Raw genomic sequence first — 24,853 nt, forward strand, 5'->3', positions numbered from 1 at the left:
CACCGAGGTTGTTTAGAGTAAGGACAAAACACTTTGGGTATAAGAGGAAGGACTGACGATCTAAGAAGGCTTCATGGACAAAGTGGTCTTTGCACACTGAGGGTTCTGCCTCTGCTATTTCTACAACTTGAGCTTGCTGCTGGAACACCTGGGTCTCTACGCCCTCCCCATCTCTGCCCCTTCCCTGCGCCACTTCCTGGAGGCGCCCACAGAGCCTTGAAGAGAGGGTGCCGGCCACCGCACCACTGCATCCCTCTTCACTGTCCCTCTCCTTCCCCTTTCTGCCAGCTCTTTGCCCTTCTCCGCTCCCTCACTTGCCAAGCCCCTCATCACTCTTCTCCTTCCCGCATCTTCAGAGAGGCCTTGGCATTAAGTCCATTTCCCCCAAGCCTGTGCATGGCCCTGTCCTTGTGTCTGCAGAGAACACAGGGCCACCCAGATGGGTCTGAGTCAGCGGGATAAAGCTGAGGTCAGGGGGTGGCTGCGTGTGGGTGGCAGGAGGCTCTGGACCCACCTTTGTCTCTGCGTCTCTGTCATCATTGTCCAGGCTGCCCAAGAGACAAAGCCAGGTGCTGACGGTGGTGGTGTCGGGGTGGGCATGGATGGCACAGTGCCGCCCCTGAGCTGGGTGCCCCTGCTCGGCAGGTAAACATGCTGGTGCTAGGCAGGCACCTGGGCATCCCCAAGCCCTTCGGGCCCGTCATCAACGGCCGCTGCTGCCTGGAGGAGAAGGTGTGCTCCCTGCTGGAGCCGCTGGGCCTCCACTGCACCTTCATCGACGACTTCACCCCCTACCACATGCTGCACGGGGAGGTGCACTGTGGCACCAACGTGCGTCGCCAGCCCTTCCCCTTCAAGTGGTGGAACATGGTGCCCTGAGCTGGCCTCCTGTCAGTCCCTCCCCCTTGGATGGGACCTCAGCCCCCGGTGATGGAGCCTGACACAGACCCCTGCACAACAAGTGTCCAGAGAAGCTCCAGACCCCTTGGAAGACCGAGGGTAGCTGTGCCTCTCAGAAGCCTTCCCCTCAGAAGAGCTCCCACTTGACCTGCACGCATCTGGCTTCCGGGCCTTGGTTCCTCTTGGCCTCCCAAGAAGAGAGGCCTTGTCTCCTGTGGCCTTCCATGCTGGCCAACATGACCCATGAGGACTCCTCCAAACAGCTCCCTCTCCGACCCCAGCTCTTCCCTTCGAGGCCTGATATGCTCTGGAGCCTAGATTCCTACATGCATCTTATCCGCCATCTTGGCTCCTGTGTCCTAATGGGGGAAGGACCCACAATTCTGCTTTGGACCGGTTGCTTCTCATCCTACAGGAGGACAGCTCTAAATCAGATCTGTCCACCAGGACAGAAGGGACTGGCCCATAGCTTCACCACGAGGAAGGAACAAGAGTCCATTTGGATCATGGCAGGACCAACATCCCAGCTCCACAGCCCTGAGCAGATAATCGATGTCTCACTCCACACACTGCTCGACGTGAGCCTAGCAGGTGTTTCCAGATGTATGCTGAAGGGTTGACACTTGTCTCTTAGCCTTCTGTACACCCCATCACCTGACATCCAGACATTTGCGTTGGTCTCCAACATTCCTGGAATGTGTTTTAGGTGAAACACTCTGGGGAGTGCATCCCTAGGGAGTGGGACACCTGTCTGTGTGAAGGTGGAAACATCCTTCCTGGAGCAGAGGGTGTGTCACCAGCCCTGGGCTGCTCGGCAAGAAGGGGGAGCCTTGTAGAATCAGCCTGGGGTTCTCTGTTGACACCTGATCTGTTTCTAGAGAGGGCGGAGTGGGGCCAGACCCCCAAAGACGGTTCACAGTGGGATGACTGGGGAGGGGGGCGAATTCTCCAGATGTGTGTCAGTTACATTCTTGTTCTGTATGGGTCCATCACTAGCTAATAAACATACAGGAGCTCCAGTGGGCCAAACCTCTTTTTTTTTTTTTTTTAATATTTGAAATCAACATTTTATTTGTTTATTTAATAGTAAAGGAGAAAGAGCCCGAGCATCACTCTGGCACATAAATAATCATTTGAGAATACAATGCGATTGCAGTCAAGTGGAAATGGATTCAAAAAATAATCCAAGTATATAGATTGAACTAGTTGTGTATTACAGACAGAGCTAATTTTGAGCCTTCTTTGGGTTTCAGACATGACAGCAAGAGCAGAGAAACTTCTTGCACCTGGATCGTTTGCTGCAGAATTCAGTGCAGTAGCCCTGCCCCAGTTTGGGTAGGCCTGCCGAGCCGTTGTCTTGGCCGTGGGACCAGTTATGGTTGCCAGGAACACACACACACAAGCCAGAGGCCAGACACCGGCCCACAGGGACCAAGTGCACAGGGCGAGGCGGGGGCCAGGCTGTGGCTGGAAGCCTCGTGAGTGTGGAGACGGGGTAAAAGCCGCCATGGTGTGTGGAGCCTAGGGATACGGGCTCTGTGCCCTTAGCGACATGCCCTTAGCGACATCCTCTTTCCTGCCCACACGGGAGCTGCCAGCACCCAGAACAGGTTTGCCACGGAACCCTGAGGAAATCACTCCCTCTGTTCATCACCCTTCTTCCTCCTCTCCAGAGAGGCAAACACACACGTAGCTCAAGCAGGTGCTGGGGCTGGGTGCTTCTGGGAGGAGACATCCGTGCAGCTTTCCCCAGCACCCCGTCCTCTCCATACTTTGCTTAGATACGCTTGTTTGTTTTGCTTTCTCTCTCAGAGGACACACTCAGCTCGGGCTTGTGGTCACCTGAGATGGGGCTGAACCTGGGACTTGAGAGCCTCAGGTATGAGAGTCTCTTTGCAGAACCATGATGCTGTCTCCTCTGCCCACAGTCTGCTTAGATGCTCTGTTACCTCACAGGAGGGCTCATCCAACAAGGCTGTGAGCCTCAGCTTTGCCAAGGGGCGGGGCCCAGTCACAGCTGCCAGGTGTTGGGGTGCCTGCTGGGGGTGGCAGGAAAAATCAAGGAAACCTTGATACCTGGCAGAAGGGCTTCTGGTGCCCATCATACGACCAGATCTGTTAGAAACACATTGTCCTAGTTATTTGACAGAGTTTTTTTTTATACTAGATTACAATATTTCAGAAGTATATTCACACACACACACACACACACACACACACACACACACACACACACACACACACACACACTGCATGGGAGTCACCACACCCTCCACCAAGCTTCCGTGCCCTCCCACAACCATCTTAATTCTCACAAAGTCCAAGAGACATTTTGTTTGCCTTTTTAAAAAAATTTTTATTTATTTATTCCCTCTTGTTGTCCTTGTTTTATTGTTGCAGTTACTGATGTCATCGTTGTTGGATAGGACAGAGAGAAATGGAGAGAGGAGGGGAAGACAGAGAGGGGGAGAGAAAGACTGACACTTGCAGACCTGCTTCACCGCCTGGGAAGCGACTCCCCTGCAGGTGGGGAGCCGGGGGCTTGAACTGGGATCCTTCCGCCGGTCTTTGTGCTTTGTGCCACCTGCACTTAGCCGGCTGCGCTACCGCCGGACTCCCTTGTTTGCCATTTTGCTCCAGTTGTCCATACCCCACATGTGAGCGACACCGTCCGAAGTCATCCTTTACGTCTTGTTTCACGGGGCACTGTCACCTTCCATGCCACCCTCTTGGCTCCACACGATACCACCTCTTTCTTTTTGGAAGCAGAGTGGTATTCTATTGAATATGTAACTCACAGATTCTTTTTCCGCCCGTCTGTTGTTGGGCATGGCGGCTTTTCCCACAGCCACTATCAGTAGTGCGGCTACAGCCTAGGGTGCAGGTACCCTTCCAGACCAGTGCCTCTGGGTCCTTTGGAGATAAGCCTCAGGGTCCTTTGGAGATAAGTGGTTTATCTGTACCCTAAGGCAGTCCCACTTCCACCCAGGTAGGGACTTCCCTCCCTGGGCTGCACCAGGTGCCTTCTCACCAGCAGTGTGACCGAGTCCCTTCTCCATACTCTGAGTAACCTGATCACCTCCTGTCTTGTTGCTGTGGGCCACTGTCATAGGTGTGAGGTGGGATCTCATTGTGGTGTGAGCAGATGTTGACTAATTTTGCCTCCAAGAAAAGTCAAAAGAACATTGAGCAACTCATGGTTTTGAAAAGAAGAATGGGCCTCCTCGCAGGGCTCTCTAGAAGGTTTGTCTAAAACTAGGAGAATGGGAGCGGGTTTCCAGGTAGGATTTTCTTGCCCTGGCTTCTCCAGGTAAATCCAGCAAAAATTACTAAAGTCATGGGCCCCTAGGAAACATACCTAAAATAGGTATGTTTCCCACACAAAGACCCCTAATTTTATCTGCTTTATCCCTACCTTTGGGTTCCTGTTTATTAAACAATTTTCCCTGCTTTCTATCTTTATATCTTACCACCTTTCAGCCACCAAGTGACTTCCCTGTCCCGAAACATCCCCAACCCAGAGCCCTGCCCCACTAGAGAAAGACAGACACAGGCTGGGGGTGTGGAGCCACCTGCCAACACCCACGTCCAGCAGAGAAGCAATGACAGAAGCCAGAACTGCTACCTGCTGCTCCCCATAAAGAATTTGGGCCCAAACTCCCAGAGGGATAAAGAACAGGGAAGCTTCCAATGGAGGGGATGGGACAGGGGACTCTGGTGGTGGGAACTGTGTGGAATTGTAGCCCTGTTTTCTTATAGTCTTGTTCATCATTACTAAATCACTAATAAAAAAGTGAAAAATGAAAGAAAGGCACCTCACTGTCTGCTGCAAGGATTTATAGCTCTGGGCAGTGCTGCCCACCCCCCACCCCCTGACTTGGGCTCTATTCAGAATAAGAAGAACTACGAGGTCCTGATAGGAGACGGGCCAATGCTGTGGTCTCCTGTGGGTTCTCTGCACCTGGAGGGTGGGAGTTCCCATCTCTGAGAGTCTGGGCTCCAGGGGAGGGTGTTCAGAGAGAGGTGCAGGACAAGTGGACAGAGTCATGGAAACTGCCACGTCCCCCAGAGCTGGTGTCCCCCCACACATCCTCCAGCTTGGGCTTCCTCCCTCACTTACACGTCACAACGATCCAGTGGATGGTGGCGATCACCACCCTCGCCTTGCAGACAGAAACAAAATTCAAGGCCCAGAGGAATGAAGAGACTGCCCCAGGTCACAGATGTCCAATGGGAGTGACATGTTTGAGCCTGGCCAGGTGACCTCTGTAACTTGCGTCCTTAGCCAGCCCCCCCACCCCACCCCCTGAGTAACTTTCACTCTGGGATCACTTGGAACTAGTCAGGGCAAGATCCCCACCCCCAGAGATTCGCTCTGGACTTGGGGCGTTGCACAAAGCCGTCGGGTGGTCCTGATGTGTAGCCAAGGTGAGCACTGGTGGCCCTGCCATCTCTGCCTGCTGGGCACCTCTGCCCCTCTGTCCCTCCCCTCCATCTAGAGCCAGCTCGTTCTGGTTGTAACCACTGGAACTCCACTGGCACATTCCATCCATAGCCAAACAGCTCACGATACGTTCACACTTACTGAGCCAGTGCTGCTGCTTTCTGTATTTTTTGTTAGTGATTTAATAATAATTAATAGGATTGTAAGATCACAGGGGCACAATTCTACACAGTTCCCTCCACCAGAGTTCCCTATCCCATCCCCTCCATTGGAAGCTTCCCTGTTCTTTATCCCTCCAGGAGCCTGGACCAGAATTCTTTTTGGGGAGCAGAAGGTGGGAGTTCTGGCTTCTGTCATTGCTTCTCCACTGGACATGGGTGTTGGCAGGTGGATCCACACCCCCAGCCTGTGTCTGTCTGTCCCTAGTGGGGCAGGGCTCTGGGGAGGGGAGGCTCCAGGACACATGGGTGAGGGCGTTTGCCCTGGGAGGTCAGGGTGGAGTCAGTGCTTCTTAAGCTGAGTACAGGCCAAATTTCTTGGCAGACTCATTTGCCTGGCTGACTTGTCAAAGAAATGTTCTGTCCAAGTTGGCCAAGGAGGAGGACATCCCTGGCCAGACAGAATGCCAGCAATGTGTAGGGGGGTTACAGTGAGTCTCAAGGGTGTTGGGAAGGAGGCAGAGCCCTCACATCACCATCGCTGCAGAGCCTTGGCAGGGCCAGCCTCACGGCGGCAGTGAGCGCTCCAACCCTCCATCCCCAGCTCCTGGAGCACAACAGGACATCCATGCCGAGCCTGGGCACAAGACAAGGCATTTGTGATGTCCGGCAGCCCGTCGCTGAGCTGAGGAGAACAGACACATTTCAGGAGTGCTAATCCAAAACAGAGGAAACCAAAGAACATTCCTAACTGCCCGGGAAGGGTCTGGTGAAAGGGACCTGGAAGCAAACGTGGTCTGACCCCACTGCTGCTGGGATAGCTGAACAGACAGACCAACAACCCCACCCTGTGTAGATCCATCTTCCAGGCAGAACAAGCTCACACCTGTCCCCGCTGCCCCACAGAGGCAGAGGCTCCTGTGTCGTTCAAGCAGAACAAATGTGGGTGTTCATGCCTCATGAGTCTGCCAACCTGCCGTCTTCCCCCCGAGGACATGAGGCTCCAAGTGAGGGTGAATAAATTGATACGTTGCATCGTGAAGCTCTTGGGGGGGGGGGGGAATAACTGGGAATGGCTGTCTTCATGTGCACTCTCTCTTGCGTGTGTCTGCTGTCACCACGACTCAGCCTTGAGTGCCAGGGCTGTGAGTGAAGCCACGTGCACACTGCAGGAGAGATGGATGAGAGAGAGAGAGGAGGTGAGGGTGGAGCTGGAGCAGGTCACAGAGAGGATGCGGCTGCTGGCTGACCTCTGTCCACCTTCCCCTCTGCTTGGGGTGCACCTTCTACTTGCTTCATCTACCCCACCCCCAGGCTGGAAGCTGCCCAGGGAACAGCCTTGAGATGGTGATGAGTTTCTTGGATGGTACGTGGGACTGGTTGCAGTTAAATGAGACTTTTCCAGACTGGACAAGTAGGGGTGAGGATTCAGTCCTCTTGAAACTGTGCCAGGCAAGTCTGCTGAGTTAAGTCCTCTCTCTTCCTTTCCAAAGAGCCACCCGCCAGTCTGGAGTGGCCTGCCACTTTCTTGGGTCTCTCCCCGCCTTCCATGTCTGGGGCTCAGCTTTGGATTTCACCCTGAAAGACCCAGTGTTTGCGGACTGAGGAGACAACATGATGGTTCTGCAAAAGACTTTCCTGCCAGAGGCTCAGAGGCCCCTGGTTCAACCCCCAGCACCACCATCAGCCGGAGCTGAGCAGGGCTCTGGTCTCTCTCTCTCTCTCTCTCTGTGTAGCTTTCTCTCATCTCTATCATTAAAATAAACACAAATCAGATATGACAAAGGAAAGCTCCCTGGTTTGGGAGGTAGCACAGTGGATAAAGCACTGGACTCTCAAGCATGAGGTTCCGAGTTCACTCCCAGCAACACATGTACCAGAGTGATGTCTGGTTCTTTCTCGCTCTCCTCCTATCTTTCTCAATAATTAAAAAATTAAAAAAATTTTTTTTAAAAAAAAACAACCCTTAAAGAAGAAAGTTCTCATATTTTGGAATCAGTGTAGCTGCACTTGCATGTCAAAGACCGAGTGAGACCGAGAGAGAGAGAGAGAGAGAGAGGGAGAGAGGGAGGGGGGAAGGGGGGGAGGGAGAGGGAGGGAGAGGGAGAGAAAGAGAGGGAGAAGGAGAGGGAGAGAGAGGGAGAGAGAGAGAGGGAGAGGGGGGGAGAGGGAGAGAGAGAGAGGGAGAGAGAGAGAGAGGGAGAGAGAGAGAGGGGGAGAGAGAGAGGGAGAGAGAGGGGAGAGGGAGAGAGAGAGAGGGAGAGAGAGAGAAAGGGAGAGAGGGAGAAGGAGAGGGAGAGGGAGAGAGGGAGAGGGAGAGAGAGAGGGAGAGAGAGAAGGAGAGAGAGAGGGAGAGCGAGAGGGAGAGGGAGAGAGAGAGAGGGAGAAGGAGAGGGAGAGAGGGAGAGAGAGAGAGAGTCAGAGTCGAGGAGGGACTAGCTGGTGCAGGAGGCAGTGATGCTGGCCGGCGTTAAATAGCCTCAGGGCATGTGGGGCCACCTAAGATGTGGGGACAGCGAGGCCTTCTGAGCGGTGACATCCAGACTGTGGTGACAGGACCGGAAAGAAGCAATCACATCACCCCAGAGAAGTAACGAGAGCAGAGACTACAAGAGCCCTGAGCAGGGACTTGCCTAACATGTCCCGAACTCCAGCCAGAGGACTGAGGGTGGGAGGGCCATAGGCCGATGGTGGCCCCTCCAGAAGGGCTCGTCTCTGGGGTCAGGAGCTTGGTTGTCATGCAGACGCAATGCAATGGGGCGTGAACTGGTCGCACCGCTAAATGTGGTTTCTTGAAAGTTTTAAGACTTCATATGAGAGAGGGAGATTCCCAGTTTTCACTTTTGGTACAAGTTTCTTTTTTTTTAATATTTATTTATTCCCTTTTGTTGCCCTTGTTGTTTTATTGTTGTAGTTATTATTGTTGTTGTTGTTGATGTCATCATTGTTGGATACGACAGAGAGAAATGGAGAGAGGAGAGGAAGACAGAGAGGGGGAGAGGAGAGAAAGACAGACACCTGCAGACCTGCTTCACCGCCTGTGAAGCAACTCCCCTGCAGGTGGGGAGCCGGGGGCTCGAACCAAGATCCTTATGCCGGTCCTTGTGCTTTGTGCCACCTGCGCTTAACCCACTGTGCTATCGCCCGACCCTTAGTACAAGTTTCTTTCTGTCTGTACTGTGCTGTCCTCTGTCTGGGGACTTAGAGTCTGCCTTTTCTTGCCACTATGAAGGCAGTATAGAGTCCAGCCCTGTTGCTCCCTCTATTTTTTTAAATAGTTTTTATCGAAATAAGGACTGCAAAAGCTGAATAAGGGCAAGAGACTGGCATACTTTAACAGTGACTCTTTAGTCACTATCAGGCCACCCCATCAGCTGGGGCCCTAATCGGGGAGTCCTGAAATTCCCACACAGACAAGATGGGCCTAGACCTCAAATAAATCCCTCTCTCCATTGTCACTGGTCATCGCCGTCAGGAACAACACAATGGACCCCTTTGTGGGCCCCCATAGGACCTTGCCCTCAAAGTGGATTAACAATGGTCCAAAGGGAGGCTGGACAACATCCTCTATCTACCACCTGAGGAAGATGGGTCCTGAAATTGGTGCAGCCTGGAACGTCCCTACTCATGACCACAGAATGTGAGCTCGGACCTACAGGGACGCAGAGGTCACACAGGCTCCTGTGCAGAATATGGGCCCCAATCAAATCGATGAGGTTCACAGTCAACAATATTTATACATTTTTCCATCCTTGGGAGCAACTCTCCTCCCTGATCCAGCTTCCTAGCCCTTTTCCCAGCCATGACATCATCTCTCCAGACAGTAACTTGGGTCCACCTGCATATCAGATGTCAGGCTCAGGCAAAAACTAATAAAGTCACAGGCCCTTTGGAATAGACCTAAAATAGACCTCCTAGCTATTTCTAAAACGAAGACACGAAATCTTCATCTGCAATATTCCAGCCTTTAGGTTCATGGTTAGTCAGCAATGTGTTTGGCTTTATACGTTAACTCTTCTTTTTAGCCACCAGGTTTCCAGATGCTACCATGATGCCAACTGGACTTCCCTAGGCAGATAACCCCACCAATGTGTCCTGGACCCCTGTTTCCCCAGAGCTCTGCCCCACAAGGGTAAGAGAGGCTGGGAGTATGGATAGACCTGGCAATGCCCATGTTCAGCTGTTCAGTGAGGAAGAAATTATAGAAGCCAGACCTTGCACCTTCTGCACCCCACAATGACCCTGGGTCCATACTCCCAGAGGGATAAAGAACAGGAAAGCTATCAGGGGAGGGGATGGGATATGGAGTTCTGGTGGTGGGAATTGTGTGGAATTGTATATCTCTTATCATATGGTCTTGTCAGTGTTTCCACTTTATAAATAAAAGTTAAAAAAACAAAATAATAAAAAAATAGTGATTTAATAATGATTAACAAGACTGTAAGATCACAGGGGTACAATTCCACACAGCTGCCACCACCAGAGTCCCCTGTCCCATCCCCTCCATTGGAAGCTTCCCTGTTCTTTATCCCTCTGGGATTGTGGACCCAAATTCTTTATGGGGTGCAGAAGGTGGGAGTTCTGGCTTCTGTCATTGCTTCTCCACTGGACATGGGTGTTGGCAGGTGGATCCACACCCCCAGCCTGTGTCTGTCTTTCCCTAGTGGGGCAGGGCTCTGGAGATATCTGTCTAGGGAATTCATGATGGTGTCATGGTAGCATCTGCAACTTGGTGGCTGAAAGGCAGTAAGATATAAAGTAGAACATATTGTTCAGTAATCAGGAACCCAAAGATACAAATAGAGCAGATGAGGAAGCTAGGAAGTCTATTTTAGTTTTGTTTGTAGGGGCCAAGACTTTAGTAAATGTTGCTCCTGGTTGCTTCCCTCTTTGATGCCTTAGCTCACTGTCAGGTCTGGATTTCACAGAGAGAGAGAGAGAGAGAGAGAGAGAGAGAGAGAGAGAGAGAGAAAGAAGAAGAAGAAGAAGAGGAGGAGGAGGAGGAGGAGAGAGGAGAGGGGAAAGGAGAGGAGAGGAGAGGACAGGAGAGGGAGAGGGGGAGGGAGAGGGGGAGAGAGGGAGGGAGAGAGAAAGGGAGAGAGAGAGGAAGAGGGAGAGAGAGGGAGGGAGAGAGAATGGGAGAGAGAGAGGAAGGGGGAGAGAGAGAAGGAGAGGGAGAGAGAGAGAGGGAGAGAGAGAGGGAGAGGGAGGGAGAGGGAAGAGAGAGAGAGGGGAGACAGAGAGATGGAGAGAGGGAGAGAGAGAGGGAGGGTAGAGGGAGAGGGAGGGAGAGAGGGAGAGAGAGAGAGAGAGAGAGAGGTTTCTGGAGAGATGAGTCAAGGTTTCCTCACTGTGCACAGGCCATGTAGCCCTCATTAGAGTGATGGCTGGTGGAGGTGTGTGTGGACAGGCCTCCCTGCTCACGGTGAGGAAGCAGCAGCAGATGTAGGTGGCCACTGACCGACTGACTGTATCTGAGCTTCTGGGCTTTGCCCTTCGCCTGCCATTCTGCCTTGGACAGGCTGTTTCTCTGAACCTTCTTTTCCCTGTTGTCGAGCCCGGACGGTGGTAGAGTGCTTAACTGCGCTCAGTGCTGAGCAGAGGAAGAGGCAGTTCAGGCAGGGGCACTGCAGGATGCCTGCACCCACTGAACTGCGGAGGAGGAGGGAATGTGAAGTAACTTGCCCCCTGAGCACAAAGTCGGCTGCTTTAGCTCTGTCTGCGGCCTCGGTGTTAGTGTGTCGCCATGTAGGGAGTCTCTTCTGCACTGGCTTGCTTTTAATGTTAACGCTTGATATGTAAGAAATATTGGGAGGACCTCAGTGGGGGTTTAGAGTGTTATGTGGAAAACTGAGAAATGTTACACATGGACCAACGACTGTGTTTTACTGTCAACTGTCAACCATAAATACCCCAATAAAGAAAAATAAATATCTGTAAAAAGAAGCATGAGGAGGAGGAGGTGGAGGAGGAGGAGGGTAGATTGAGAGCACACCCTTGATCAACACAGCTGGTACAAGCATTTTCTGGCCACTGGGAAGGGGGCTATGAGCCCCCATCTGCCCACAGCAGAGTGACAGTGTCCACTGTCCTTCATCCGAGGGGCTGGGCCCTGTGCTCCCTGAAGACCAACACTTCCGGTGCCAGGCCTGAGTCTCTAGTTCCCAGCACTTTTAAAAAAAATATTGTATTCATTTATTTAATGGCGGGGGCTAGAGCTCTGCTTAGCTCTAACTGATGGTAGTGCTGGGGATTGAACCTGGGACCACAGAGCCTCAGGTATGAAAATCTTTTGCAGCATGATGCTGTCTTCCCAGCACCCTCACCCTAGCATTTTCTTGTGTTGGTGGCAGGGATAGGAGATGGGTTCAGAGAGGCTGTCAGGGGAGTCAGTCTTGAAGTTCCTAGGAAAGAAGCACCCTTGGAAAACCCTGGATAAGGAGCTGGGTGGTGTCGCACCTGGTTGAACACACATGTTCAAGGCCCCAGTCCCCACCTATAGGGGCAAAGCTTCACAGCTGGTAAAGCAGAGCTGCAGGTGTTTCTCTGTCTCTCTCTCTCTCTCTCTCCTCTCTCCCTCTCTCTCTCTCTCTCTCTCTCTATCACCCCTCATCTCTAGATTTCTGGCTGTTTCTATCCAATACATAAATAAAGATAATTTTTAAAACAATTAGCAAAAAACAAAACAAAGAACATCCCAGATAGGCTCTGTGGGTGTGAGCACGAAGGGCCCTGCTTGTCTCGAGCCTGGGTGTGAAAGCCAGAGCTCAGTCAGTGTTGCTCTGCTTGTCTGTGAAGTCTTGCGGTTCAGCATGCGAACAAGTGTCTGTAATTGCTCTTTGAACCTTCCTCCAGTCTTGAAATGAGCCTCAGCACTCCAAGAAGCTGCATGGCAACATTAATCATCGCCCTCTCAAATGTCTCAATCAGAGAAATTATAGCTGCTGCAGGCAGTTCCCAGGGACCTGGGCAGGATGGGACAGGGCTCTCGTCAGAGGTAAGCCTTAATGGGAATACCACTGCCCGAGAAAAGACTGGACAGCTCAGGCAGACGGCTGACTTGCTTTCCAGGTTCAAGCCCCTAATCCCCTCCTGCGGGGGGAAAGCTTTATGAGCGGTGAAGCAGTGTTGTCTCCCCCTTCTCTCTCGATTTCTCTCTGTCTCTAGCCAATAAATAAAACATTAAGAAACAAAGAAGAGGGAGTCGGGCGGTAGCGCAGCGGGCTAAGCACAGGTGGCGCAAAACACAAGGACCGGCATAAGCATCCCGGTTTGAACCCCGGCTCCCCACCTGCAGGGGAGTCGCTTCCCAGGCGGTGAAGCAGGTCTGCAGGTGTCTTTCTCTCCCCCTCTCTGTCTTCCCCTCCCTTTCTCCATTTCTCTCTGTCCTATCCAACAATGACAACAACAATAATAACTACAACAATAATAAAACAAGGGCAACAAAAGGGAATAAATAAATAAAATAAATATTAAAAAAAAGAAAGAAAGAAAGAAGACACAGCCAAAGAAACTATCACACAAACAAAGAGACCCTCACAGAGTGGGAGAAGAGCTTCACAGGCCAGACATCAGACAAGAGACGAATCACCAAAATATATAAAAAGCTCAGCGAACTTAGCAACAAAAAAAGCAAATGACCCCATCCAAAAACGGGCAGAGGATATGAACAGAACATTCACTGCAGAAGAGATCCAAAAGGCTAACAAATACATGAAAAATTGCCCCAGGTTGCTGATTGTCAGAGAAATGCAAATAAAGACAACACTGAGATACCACCTCACCCCTGTGAGAATGGCATACACCAAAAAGGACAGCAGCAACAAATGCTGGAGAGGCTGTGGGGACAGAGGAACCCTTCTGCACTGCTGGTGGGAATGTAAATTGGTCCAGCCTCTGTGGAGAGCAGTCTGGAAAACTCTCACAAGGCTAGACATGGACCTTCCATATGATCCAGTAATTCCTCTCCTGGGGATATACCCCAAGGACTCCATAACATCCAACCAAAAAGATATGCGTACACCTATGTTCACAGCAGCACAATTCATAATAGTTAAAACCTGGAAGCAACCCAGGTGCCCAACAACAGATGAGTGGCTGAGAAAGCTGTGGTATATATACACAATGGAATACTATGTAACTATTAAGAACAATGAGCCCACCTTCTCTGACCCATCTTGGATGGAGCTAGAAGGAATTATGTTAAGTGAGCTTAAATCAGAAAGATAAAGATAAGTATGGGATGACCCCACTCATCAACAGAAGTTGAGAAAAAAATAACAGAAAGGCAAACTAAAAGCAGGATTTGACTGAATTTGAAGTAGGGCACCAAAGTAAAAACCCTGTGGTGAGGGTGAGGGTGGGTATTCGGCTTCCCGGGGTGGCAGGGGGTGGTGGGTGGGTGGGATGGGACACAGTCTTTTGGTGGTGGGAATGGTGTTTATGTACACTCCTATTAATTTTTAGTCGTATAAATCACCATATAATTAATATGAGAGGGGAAAAATTGATTAAATGTCTCAAACTTTTTAAAGCACAGACTGAGTCTTTTTAATACATAGGCTGAGTCTTTGATATGTTGACTCTCTCAAAAGCCTAGACCAAGGAGAACAGAAGCAACTGGTAGCACAGCTATATATAAATAATGTCAAAGGACATAAATTATGGTAATGTTGTATATGATACAGCAAATCCTAACAAAGGGATTTTTCAAAGTTAACCCAATTACCAAATACTGTGATTATAGCAATAACTATCTATTGTCTTCTTAAACCCTAAGACAGCAAGAACCTCACATTTCCCCTATAGAGCCTATATTTCCCCCAGTCCTGGAACCTCTAGGGTGGGGCTCACTTTCCTGCATGCTTCTCTCAATTCATACCAAATGATATTGCATCTGCCAATCCCAACCTAATCAATGCAACGAGTACCACCTCAGCATGCTTCACTTCAGACTGTGTCCAGAGATGTCAGGTGTGGAATGACAACCTTTCAGCTTCATTACTCGGGTGAGACCTTTCCTTTCATAGGATTCTCTAATTCCACTCCAGGAGGTTCACTTCCTAACAAAGTCCCAAAACCTAGATATAGAACAGGTCCCATGAGATAAAGCCTATGTTCACATATATCCATAAATTAGGGCAAAATATATACCTGAAAGCAAAAGTACACAATAGTCTGCAGTGAGTCAGTATCAAGTTCCTAATGAAATAGCGTCTAATTAGACTTAGATACCCTCCTCACCTACTTCCTATTACACTTCCCTCACTCACTCCAAAGCTCACCTCATCAAAGCAAGGACTGCAAAAGTTGAATAAGGGCAAGAGACTGGCAGACTTTAATGATGACTCTTTAGTCACTATCAGGCCATCCCATCAGCTGGACTCCCTATTCAGGGAGTCCTGAGATTCCCAAACAGACATGATGAGCCTAGACCTCAAATAAATCTCTCTCTCCATTGTTTTTGGTCATCTCTATCAGGAACAACAAAATAGACCCCTTTGTGGGCCCCCATAGGACCTTGCCCTCAACTTGGATCAACAATGGTAGAGAATGTTCCATCCTCTGAAGGGAGGCTGGACAATATACTCTATGCTTCACCTGAGGGAGATGGGTCCTGATATTGGGGCAGCTTGGAATGTTCCTACTCATGACCACAGAATGTGACCTCAGATCTACAGGGATGCAGAGGTCACATAGGCGCCTAAGCTGAATATGGGCCCCAGACCAAATCAAATCAATGGGGTGTTGTAAATTAACTTTAAAAAGGGGTTTGGTGGTTGGGGCTGCTGCAGCGTGTAAAAGGATTCATAGCAGGGAGCTGGGAACAGGTTTAATCAATACAAGGTTTATTAGGGTGAAACAGGTAAAAGGCAAAATAAGCACTTATCATCAAGGGTTAAATGTACGCAGGTCTATGAAGTCTGAATATGGTTATCAAAGTTTAGTCCCATAAGATAAACAATCATCAGCTCTGGTAAAGGTTGCTCATGGCTGTAGAGGGTCTAAAAGTTTACCGGCTACAGAGTCACGTGTTCAGTTCCCAGGGGAAGCAGCCATGGCGGATACCTGACCAGAAGAAGCTTCTGACCAGGAGAAGCAGCAGCAGCCAGAGAGGCTCACGTGCTCAGAGTCCCTGATTTTATATGTTCCTTTCTCTGAAGCACCTCCTCAGGGTGATGTCATTTGTAGGCTAATAGTCCCAAACTCCTGCTGGGGTCACCACAATAGGGTTTACAGTCAACAATATGTATACCCCTTTCCCATATTTGGGAGCTACTCTCTTCCCTGATCCAGCTTTCTGTCCCATTTTCAGCCATGACATCACCTCCCCAGATAATAACTTGGATCCACCTGCATATCAGATGTCAGGCTCCGGGGGTGGGGGTTGGGGTGGGGGTGGGGAACACTAGTATAGCCACAGGCCCTTTGGAATATAACTAAAATATGCCTACTAGCTATCTACAAAGTGGAGGACCCCCCAACTCTTCATCTGCACTATTCCAGCCTTTAGGTCCATGATTGGTCAACAATGTGTTTGGCTTTGTATGTTAACTCTCTTTTCGACCGACCACCAGGTTCCAGATGCTAGCAGGATGCGACCAGACTTCCCTGGACAGATGACCCCACCAATGTGTCCTGGAGCTCCGCTTCCCCAGAGCCCTGCCCCACTAGGGAAAGAGAGAGACAGGCTGGGAGTATGGATCCACCTGTCAACACCCATGTTCAGTGGGGAAGCAATTACAGAAGCCAGACCTTCCACCTTCTGCATCCCACAATGACCCTGGGTCCATACTCCCAGAGGGATAAAGAATAGGGAAGCTGTCAGGGGAGAGGGTGGAATACGGAGTTCTGGTGGTGGGAACTGTGTGGACTTGCAACCCTCTTATCCTATGGTTTTGTTAATGTCTCCTTTTTTTAAATTAAATAAATAAATAAATAATTTTAAAAAAGAATCTACACATTAAAAAAAAGAAACAAAGAAGAGAAGTTGATCACAAAAAAACTGCATAACTCTTGTTTTTTGTTGATTTAATAATGATTGGCAAGACTGTAGGATGAGGGGCACAATTCCACACAGTTCCCACCACTGTATCCCATCCTCTCCACTGGAAGCTTCCCTAGTCTTTATCCCTCTGGGAGCATGGACCCAGGATCATTGTGGGGAGCAGAAAGTGGGAGTTCTGGCTCCTGTAACTGCTTCTCCACTGGACATGGAGAGTGACAGGCAGACCCACACCCCCAGCCTGTCTCTGTCTGTCCCTAGTGGGGCAGGGGTCTGGGGAGGGGAGGCTCCAGGACACATGGGTGAGGGCGTCTGCCCAGGGAAGTCAGGTTGGTGTCATGGTAGCATCTGCACCTTGGTGGCTGAAAAGTATTAAGATATAAAGCAGAACAAGTAGCTTAATAATCAGGAACCTAAAAGTGAGACTAGAGCAGGTGAGAATATATCTCATTTGCATGGCTCTCAGTTGTGGGAGGGTAGATGTTGTGAGGAGGGTTCTCTAAACAGCCTCAGAGGGCCCAGAAGACTTCCTGTTTCTTAATCTGGTTGGAATGTGCAGTGTTCATTGTAATTTACTCCCCCCAATGAGTGCACATGACACACTTGTCGACATGCACTGTTTAATTTACAACTTGAAGAAATGCACATAAATGGAAAGGTAGTCAAGGGGGGTTGCAGTTAATATTTATATAGTATCCCCATGTTTGGGAGTTACTCCCTTCCCTGATCCAGCTTTCTAGCCCTATTCCCAGCTTTCACACCATCTCCCCAAACAATACCTTTGGTCCACCTGCATGTGAACTGTTGGGCTCAGGCACTGATTAGTAAAGTCATGGGCTCTTTGGAATAGACCTAAAATAAGCCTCCTAGCTTTTTCCAAAGTGGAGACCCCAAATATCATCTGTTATATTCTTGCCTTTGGGTTCCTGATTATTGAACAATTTGTTCTTCTTTGTATCTTAAGCCACCAAATTGCAGATACTACCATGATGCCAACCTGACTTTCCCCGGTAGATAACCTTATCAATGTACTCTGGAACCCCACCTCTCCAGAGACTTACTCCACTAGGGAAAGAGAGAGGCTGGGGGGTATGGATCCACCTGCCAACACTCATGTTCAGTGGAGAAGCAATTCCAGAAGCCAAAACTCTCACCTTCTGTACCCCATAATTATCTTGGGTTCATATTCCCAGAGGGTTAAAGAATAGGAACACTTCCGATGGAGGGGATGACATACAGATTTCTGGTGGTGGGAATTGTTTAGAAATGTACCCCTCTTATCCTATGGTCTTGTCAATATTTCCATTTTATAAATAAATTTAAAAAAAATTTAAATAAAGGTAACCACAGAAGACATGCATGAAGGAATTCAGCTAATCAATGGACCACTGGTTGGGACAAAATTAGACGCCCCCCACCTCCAGCAGGGCAAGGGTCCTCAGAGGCACAGTGCCAGGGCTCAGCTGCTCCAGAAACCCAGTGCTCAGGGTAGAGGACAATATCTCTGCATAGGCAGCCAGGCCGCCTGAGCCATCACTAAGTGGTCCAGCAGAGCTCCTGAGTGTGGGGGGCTAGGAGGGACTTGTGTTAATGAAGCCTTACCTGTTTCCCGCTAGGGGCAGGTAGATTGTTGGGGAGAAAAGGAAGGGTCTGTGGATGAAGGGAGCTTCAGAGGAGAGTCTTAACTGAGTTCCCAGGTAGCCTCCAGGGTCCACACACCCATCGAATAGTAGGCAAAATGTTCCTTGTGCATTGTTCACAGATAATACATTCTCAGCTGTCTGTCCTCTGCTCTGAGGAGAGATGGTGTATTCCCCTCCTATGGTCCATGCACGCAGTGCCTCCATCTCCTCCCTCTTCAGCTCCCAGAAGCCTCACCTCTGAGTATCAGTACTTGTATTCTTGTCACTGGTCACCAGAGCCTGCTGACCAGAGTGCCCTTCAGAAAAGGTCCTGCACTAAGGACCAGTAGAGTGGGTGTAAAAGTGTTGCCCCTTCTGCTCCTGGGTGGGGCTAGTTCTGGGGCTGCAGACCCCCATACCACTTTGCAGTGCCCCCCAGCGGGTTAATCCCCTGCTGAGGGGGTAGCCACAGTGACCAGACCACAAGCAAACCATTCAGGGGCAAGCTCCCGTCTCCGTCTTACTTTCCCATTCTCCCAGCAAATCCTGCATCTTCCAAGCAAATGGCAGAGTCCTTGTTCTCTCATCCTTGTCTGAGTCTCCTGGGTAAGCCCACGCCAAGGAGTCCCCTGAAGATGAACGAGACTCCTCTCTTCATTCTGAACCCGCTTGCCATGAACTTAGACTAATAGCTGCTTATCCCCAAGCCTCGGTTTCCTTGTTTGAAAGGACCTGTTGATTGCTTCTTTGAAAGGCTCAAAAGGAGGGCCAGGTAGTGGTGCACCTGGTTAGGCGCACCCATTACAGTCTGCACAGACCCAGGCTCAAGCTCCTGGTCCCCACCTGCAATGGGAGAGCTTCATGAGTGGTGAAGCAGAGCTGCAGGTGTCTCTCTGTCTCTCTCCCTATCTATCTCCTCTTCCCTTCTCAGTGTCTCTCTGTCTCTAGCCAACAATAAATAAATTAATATATGCATAAAGAAAGGCTCAAAAGGTATTGATCCCAAGTGTGTGAAGAACCCTTGTCTTAAATCACATTTTCTAGGACAATGAATTTGATGTGTCCAACTGACTAGGTCACAGTGTTCAGATACTTGGCCCAACACCAGACCAGATATGACTATGAAGATCTTATTTTGATGAGTTTAACACTTAAGCTAGCAGGTTTTGAGTAAAGAAGATATTTCCCCGTAATGTAGAGGTTCTCCATCCAGTCCGTTAAAGGTCTTGAGAGTAAAGGCTGTGGGAGTCGTGCAGTAGCACAGCGGGTTAAGCGCAGGTGGTGTAAAGCGCAAGGACCGGCATAAGGATCCTGGTTCGAGTCCCCGGCTCCCCACCTGCAGGGGAGTCGCTTCACAAGCAGTGGAGCAGGTCTGCAGGTGTCTGTCTTTCTCTCCCCCTCTCTGTCTTCCCCACCTCTCTCCATTTCTCTCTGTCCTATCCAACAACAACATCAATAATATCTACAACAATAAAACAACAAGGGCAACAAAAGGGAATAAATAAACAAATATTTAAAAAAGAGAGTAAAGGCTGAATTCTTCTTATTTATTTATTTATTTTCCCTTTTGTTGCCTAGATGTTTTATTGTTGTAGTTACTGTTATTGTTGCCATTATTGATGTCATCATTGTTGGACAGGACAGAGAGAAATGGAGAGAGGAAGGGAAGACAGAGAGGGGGGAGAAAGAGAGACACATACACACCTGCTTCACCACCTGTGAAGCGACTCCCCTGCAGGTGGGGAGCCGGGGGCTCAAATCAGGATCCTTATGCCAGTCCTTGCGCTTTACGCCACGTGCGCTTAACCCACTGCACTACCGCCCGACTCCCAAAGGCTGAATTCTTATAGTGACTGGACTCCAGGCTCCAGCCACAATGTCAGCTCTCACTGGAGGCTCTGTTCTTCCTGTCCTGTAGATTTTAGACTCACCTATCTCCACAGTCTCATTCAATGTCCTTAAGTCTACATAGATAGCTGATAGAAAGGTAGATAGACCAATAAATAGACAACAGGTGATTAGGTAGGGAGATCGGTGAATAGCGATATTTCCTTTTTGTCTCTTAGGTTGCCTTTAAGTATGGACCAGCCCTCACATCTTCTGTGTCCCCAATACCTAGGACAATATCTGTCAGAGAAATCTCTGCAGGTGTATGTTAAAGGAATCTAGCTGGGAAACCCTGGGGTCTTTTAGTATCCCTCTAAGGGGCTAGAGAAGCCGTGTGGTTAAGACCTTAACAACGAACTCAATCAGGGTTCAATTTCCACTTTCTCTTTTTTGCCTATTTATAAGACAGGAGAGAGAACAGAAGAAGACTACCCTGCTGGCACATGTGATAGAGGACCAGAAATTGGGGCCTCATGCTGGAGAGCCCAACACTTGATCCACTGTGCCACCTCCCAGGTCGCCCGATGTCTTTCACCCCCGGTTGTGTGATCTCCCTTGAGTCAGGTCATTTCTCTGAGTTCAGCTTCCTGACCTACAGAATAAGAGTGTTAGCCTCGGATTTCTGTAGAATTGCTTTGAGGATCTCAGCCCACAGCACCATAGTCAGTACGGTCAGCTTTAGCATACAGAAAACAAGACCAGAGAGCTCTCTGCTCAAAGGCCATGGAAGGAGCTCATGCCAGGACAGCACAGCTGCAAGGAGACTTCAGAACACAGAAGCCTGGGTTCCTTAAGATTTGAAGAGGGGTCTGGCCCAAAGCTAACCAACTGCATGGAGTTGTACACGGCAGCCGTCTGAAGTCCTCAACAGTAAACACTGGGGAGAACATGTCGGGAAACGTGCTGGTCTCAGGCCCCTTCCTCCTGCTTATGATGTCTGGGCCCTGGACTTCAGAGGACCAAGAGCTGTGTCCAAGCTAAATTCACAGGACCCAGGAACATCAACTGAAGACATCAAGGCCATTTCAGCCACCAAGTTGTAGACACTACCCTGATTCCATCCTGACTTCCCTGGGCAGACGACATCACCCATGTGTCCTGGAAGCCTCCCCTCCCCAGAGCCCTGCCCCACTAGGGAAAGACAGACACAGGCTGGGGGTGTGGATCCACCTGCCAACACCCATGTCCAGTGGAGAAGCAATGACAGAAGCCAGAACTCCCACCTTCTGCAAAAAGAAATGTTGATTCATACTCCCAGAGTGGGAGAAATGATAGGGGGAAGATGCCCAGAGGGCTCTGAACTCTAACTCCATTAGTACACAGAGAGACAGGAGGAAAAAGGGAGGGACATTTGGATGTAGTCATAGGTGTAGGTGTGACTTGGAAAGGAGGAGAAGATGAGACCATAGGAAAAAAATGTGCAAATATAGACAGATAGTTGCAGAAATGATAATTAAACCATATCTGCAACCTTGGGAGAACTGTTGTAGCTTCAAATGGAGGGACTGGGGACACAGAACTCTGGGAGTGGGAATGGTGTGGAGTTGTGCCCCTGTTATCTCGTAGTTTTGTAAGTCAATATTAAATACATCTCTCTCTCTTTCCCTCTCCCCCTCCCCCCTCCCTCTCTCTCCCTCTCTGTCAGGCTTCTCTGCTCTGGATCTCCTCTCTCTCTCCTCCGAGTTGCAGCCTGACACCTCTCCCTCCCTCTCCTCCCTCTCCTTCTCTCCCCCCTCTCCCTCTCTCCCCTTCTCCCTCTCTCTCCTCTCCCTCCCTCTCCCTTCCCCTCTTCCTCCTTCCCTCTCCCTCCCACTCGCTCTCCCTCCCTCTCCCTTCCCCTCTCCATCTCTCTCTCTCTCTCTCTCTCTCTCTCTCTCACACACACACACACACACACACACACACACACACACACACACACACACACACACACACCATCAAGGCAAGTCTCCCAGTAAGGAGGGATGTATAGCTGGAACACACAGGAGAGCAGTAGAAGTACCTGCTACCAGTTCAGGCCCTGCCAAACCCTCTGGGGTGTCACCCAGCCCTACCTTTCACCTCTCAGCTTCTTGGCTGGGTGTAAAGTCACTGAACAAACAAATCCTGGGAGAGGTCACCACCTAAGCCTGGCTGGAGACAATGGGAGGTGTCGGTGTTATTTTAAACACGCTGTGTCATTTTCAGTTCAAATTTGTATGGAGGTGTTATCTTAGCTCCAGGTTCAAGCTTCTTGAGGAGAGGCAGTAGCCAGGAAAAAAGCACTGAATTTGTGAAGTTACAAGTTTCTCAACTTGCTGCCAAGTTCCCAGCTTTTGGCCTTTCCCCCAACCTCTCTTCTGATCAAAATTGCTCTAAAACAGCACCGGCAAGTGGATGGCAAACATTGGAACACCTGTCTGTCTCATTAGGAACTGGATAAACACAAAAATGCCACTATGAGGGAGAGAGAGGCAGGCTAGGAGTGTGGATCCACCTGTCCATGCCCATGTTCAGCGGGGAAGCAATGACAGAAGCCAGACCTTCCACCTTCTGCAACCCACAATGACCCTGGGTCCATACTCCCACACGGATAGAGAATGGGAAAGCTGTCAGGGGAGGGGATGGGATGTGGAGTTCTGGTGGTGGGAATTGTGTGGAGTTGTACCTCTCTTATCCTATAGTCTTGTCAATATTTCCATTTTATAAATAAAAAGTGATGAAGCGGGAGTCGGGCGGTGGCGCAGCGAGTTAAGTGCAGGTGGGACAAAGAGCAAGGACCAGCATAAGGATCCCGGTTCCAGCCCCCGGCTCCCCGCCTGCAGGGGAGTCGCTTGCCAGGCAGTGAAGCAGGTCTGCAGGTGTCTGTCTTTCTCTCCCCCTCTCTGTCTTCCCCTCCTCTCTCCATTTCTCTCTGTCCTATCCAACAATGATGACATCAATAACAACAACAACTTGAGCAATAAAACAAAAAGGGTAACAAAAGGGAATAGATAAATACTTTTTTTAAAAAAAGTGATGAAGCAGGTCTACAGGTGTCTCTTTCTCCCTCCCTATCTCCCCCTCCTCTCTCAATTTCTCTCTGTCCTAGCCAATAAAGTGGAAATAAAATGGTCTCCAGGAGCAATGGATTCATAGTGCTGGCACCAAGCCCCAGCGGTAAACCTGGAGACAAAAAAAAAAAAAAAAGTCTGGCTACAGAAGAAGTGAGTGAGCTTTGGAAAGTTAAGATGCTAGATGAATGATGTGGGGATAGGATTCATAAGAATGATCATACTGGCCATGACTTGTAAGAAGGGGTCAAAGTAGGCATCACTTTCTTTGAACATACCTACTGAAATGCTAAAGAAAAAAAAAAGAGGGGGAAATGACACTCATACACACAAGTCTGGGACTTAAAAAGAGGAAAACTGTCAGCTAGCACAGTCAGCATGATGCCATCCTCTGTGATGATCTACTAATAGAAGCCTTTCCAGAAGGGTCCACGCCCAGCTCATCAGAGAGGCTGCCAGTGGAGACTGGAAAGCTGTTTGTCTTTCTACTTACAGTGGGATATTGCTTTCTGGGGTAGTAGTGGGAATATTTAAAAAACAAAAGTTATATAGGAAGAGATTTTATAAGATGTGAAATGAAAACGGTAGGGGACTTCCACAGGTTGCCTATGGAGTAACAGCAGACTCACTTCTCTCTCCCTGTCAACTAGAAAACACAACAAAAATCACCCCAAAATTCAACAAAATATGGCCAGGATTTCTTCAGGAGCTCACCAAACCACAGGTGAGTACAGACACCTGTGGCTCGTGGCTGGCAGAGGGTCAGGGAGAGGTTTCGGGGACTAAAAGCTACACTCAGGACGTTACAACAGGGAGATTAGCAGCCAAAGAACAGCACTTCTGGGCCAGATTAAAACAACAGCTGTTAGAAAAGAGAACCTGGGGGAGTCGGGCGCAGGGGGTTAAGCGTATGTGGCGCATAAGGATCCCGGTTCGAGCCCCCAGCTCCCCACCTGCGGGGGAGTTGCTTCACAGGCGGTGAAGCAGGTCTGCAGGTGTCTGTCTTTCTCTCCCCCTCTCTGTCTTCCCCTCCTCTCTCCATTTCTCTCTGTCCTATCCAACAATGAACAACATCAATAGCAATAGTAACTACAACAATGAAACAAGAGGAAATAAATAAATAAATAAATAAATAAATAAATAAATAAATAAATTAAAACTCCACTGAAGAAAAGAGCACCTGGTTAAGCACTCACATCACAGTGCACAAGGGCCCCGGGTTCAAGCCCCTGGCCCCACCTGCAGGGGGAAAGCTTCATGAGTGGTAAAGCAGAGCTGCAGGGGTCTCTTTGTCTTTTTCCCTCTCTATCTCCCTCTCCCCTCTCCATTTCTCTCTGTCTCTATCCAATAATAAATAATTTTTAAAAAATACCCAAAAACTCACCAATTTACAACTGTGGGGGCCAGGCGGTGGCACACCTGGTTAAGCACATATGTCACGATGCACAAGGACCCAGGTTCAAGCCCCTGGTCCCCACCTGCAGGGGGAAAGCTTCACAAGTGGTGAAGCAGGGCTGCAGGTGTCTCTCTGTCTCTACCATCCTCTCGATTTCTGGCTGTCTCCGTCAAACAAAGATTGAAAAAAAAACCAAAAAACAAAAAACTGTGATTTCTTCAGTTTCTAATGCTTTTGCCCTACAGAGGCTGGAACAACAGAAAACCCTATAAGGACATCAAAGGCCCTAAACCGGCCCGGCCCGGTGAGTCAGGATAAAGATCTCCCCTTCCCTACAACTGTGATTTGATTTCTTAAGTAACTCACTTAGCCACAAATGGGTATAGACAAGCCTGGTCAGAAGTGAGGG

At 49.6% G+C, this 24,853-nt stretch overlaps 1 protein-coding gene across 3 annotated transcripts in view; it reads left to right on the forward strand.

Moving 5' to 3' along the window:
* PADI3 (peptidyl arginine deiminase 3) overlaps nt 1-1,919 on the forward strand; it is a 41,514-nt gene extending 39,595 nt beyond the window's left edge. For all 3 annotated transcript variants that reach the window (XM_060200885.1, XM_007523720.3, XM_060200886.1), the window contains one exon: nt 646-1,919. In XM_060200885.1, the coding sequence (XP_060056868.1) occupies nt 646-879 (234 nt within the window). In that variant the 3' untranslated portion in view covers nt 880-1,919. The remainder of the gene's footprint in view (nt 1-645) is intronic.
* The last annotated feature ends 22,934 nt before the right edge of the window (nt 1,920-24,853 follow it).

Source organism: Erinaceus europaeus, chromosome 11 (genome assembly GCF_950295315.1).
Source record: "Erinaceus europaeus chromosome 11, mEriEur2.1, whole genome shotgun sequence".
NCBI classification, from domain to species: domain Eukaryota; kingdom Metazoa; phylum Chordata; class Mammalia; order Eulipotyphla; family Erinaceidae; genus Erinaceus; species Erinaceus europaeus.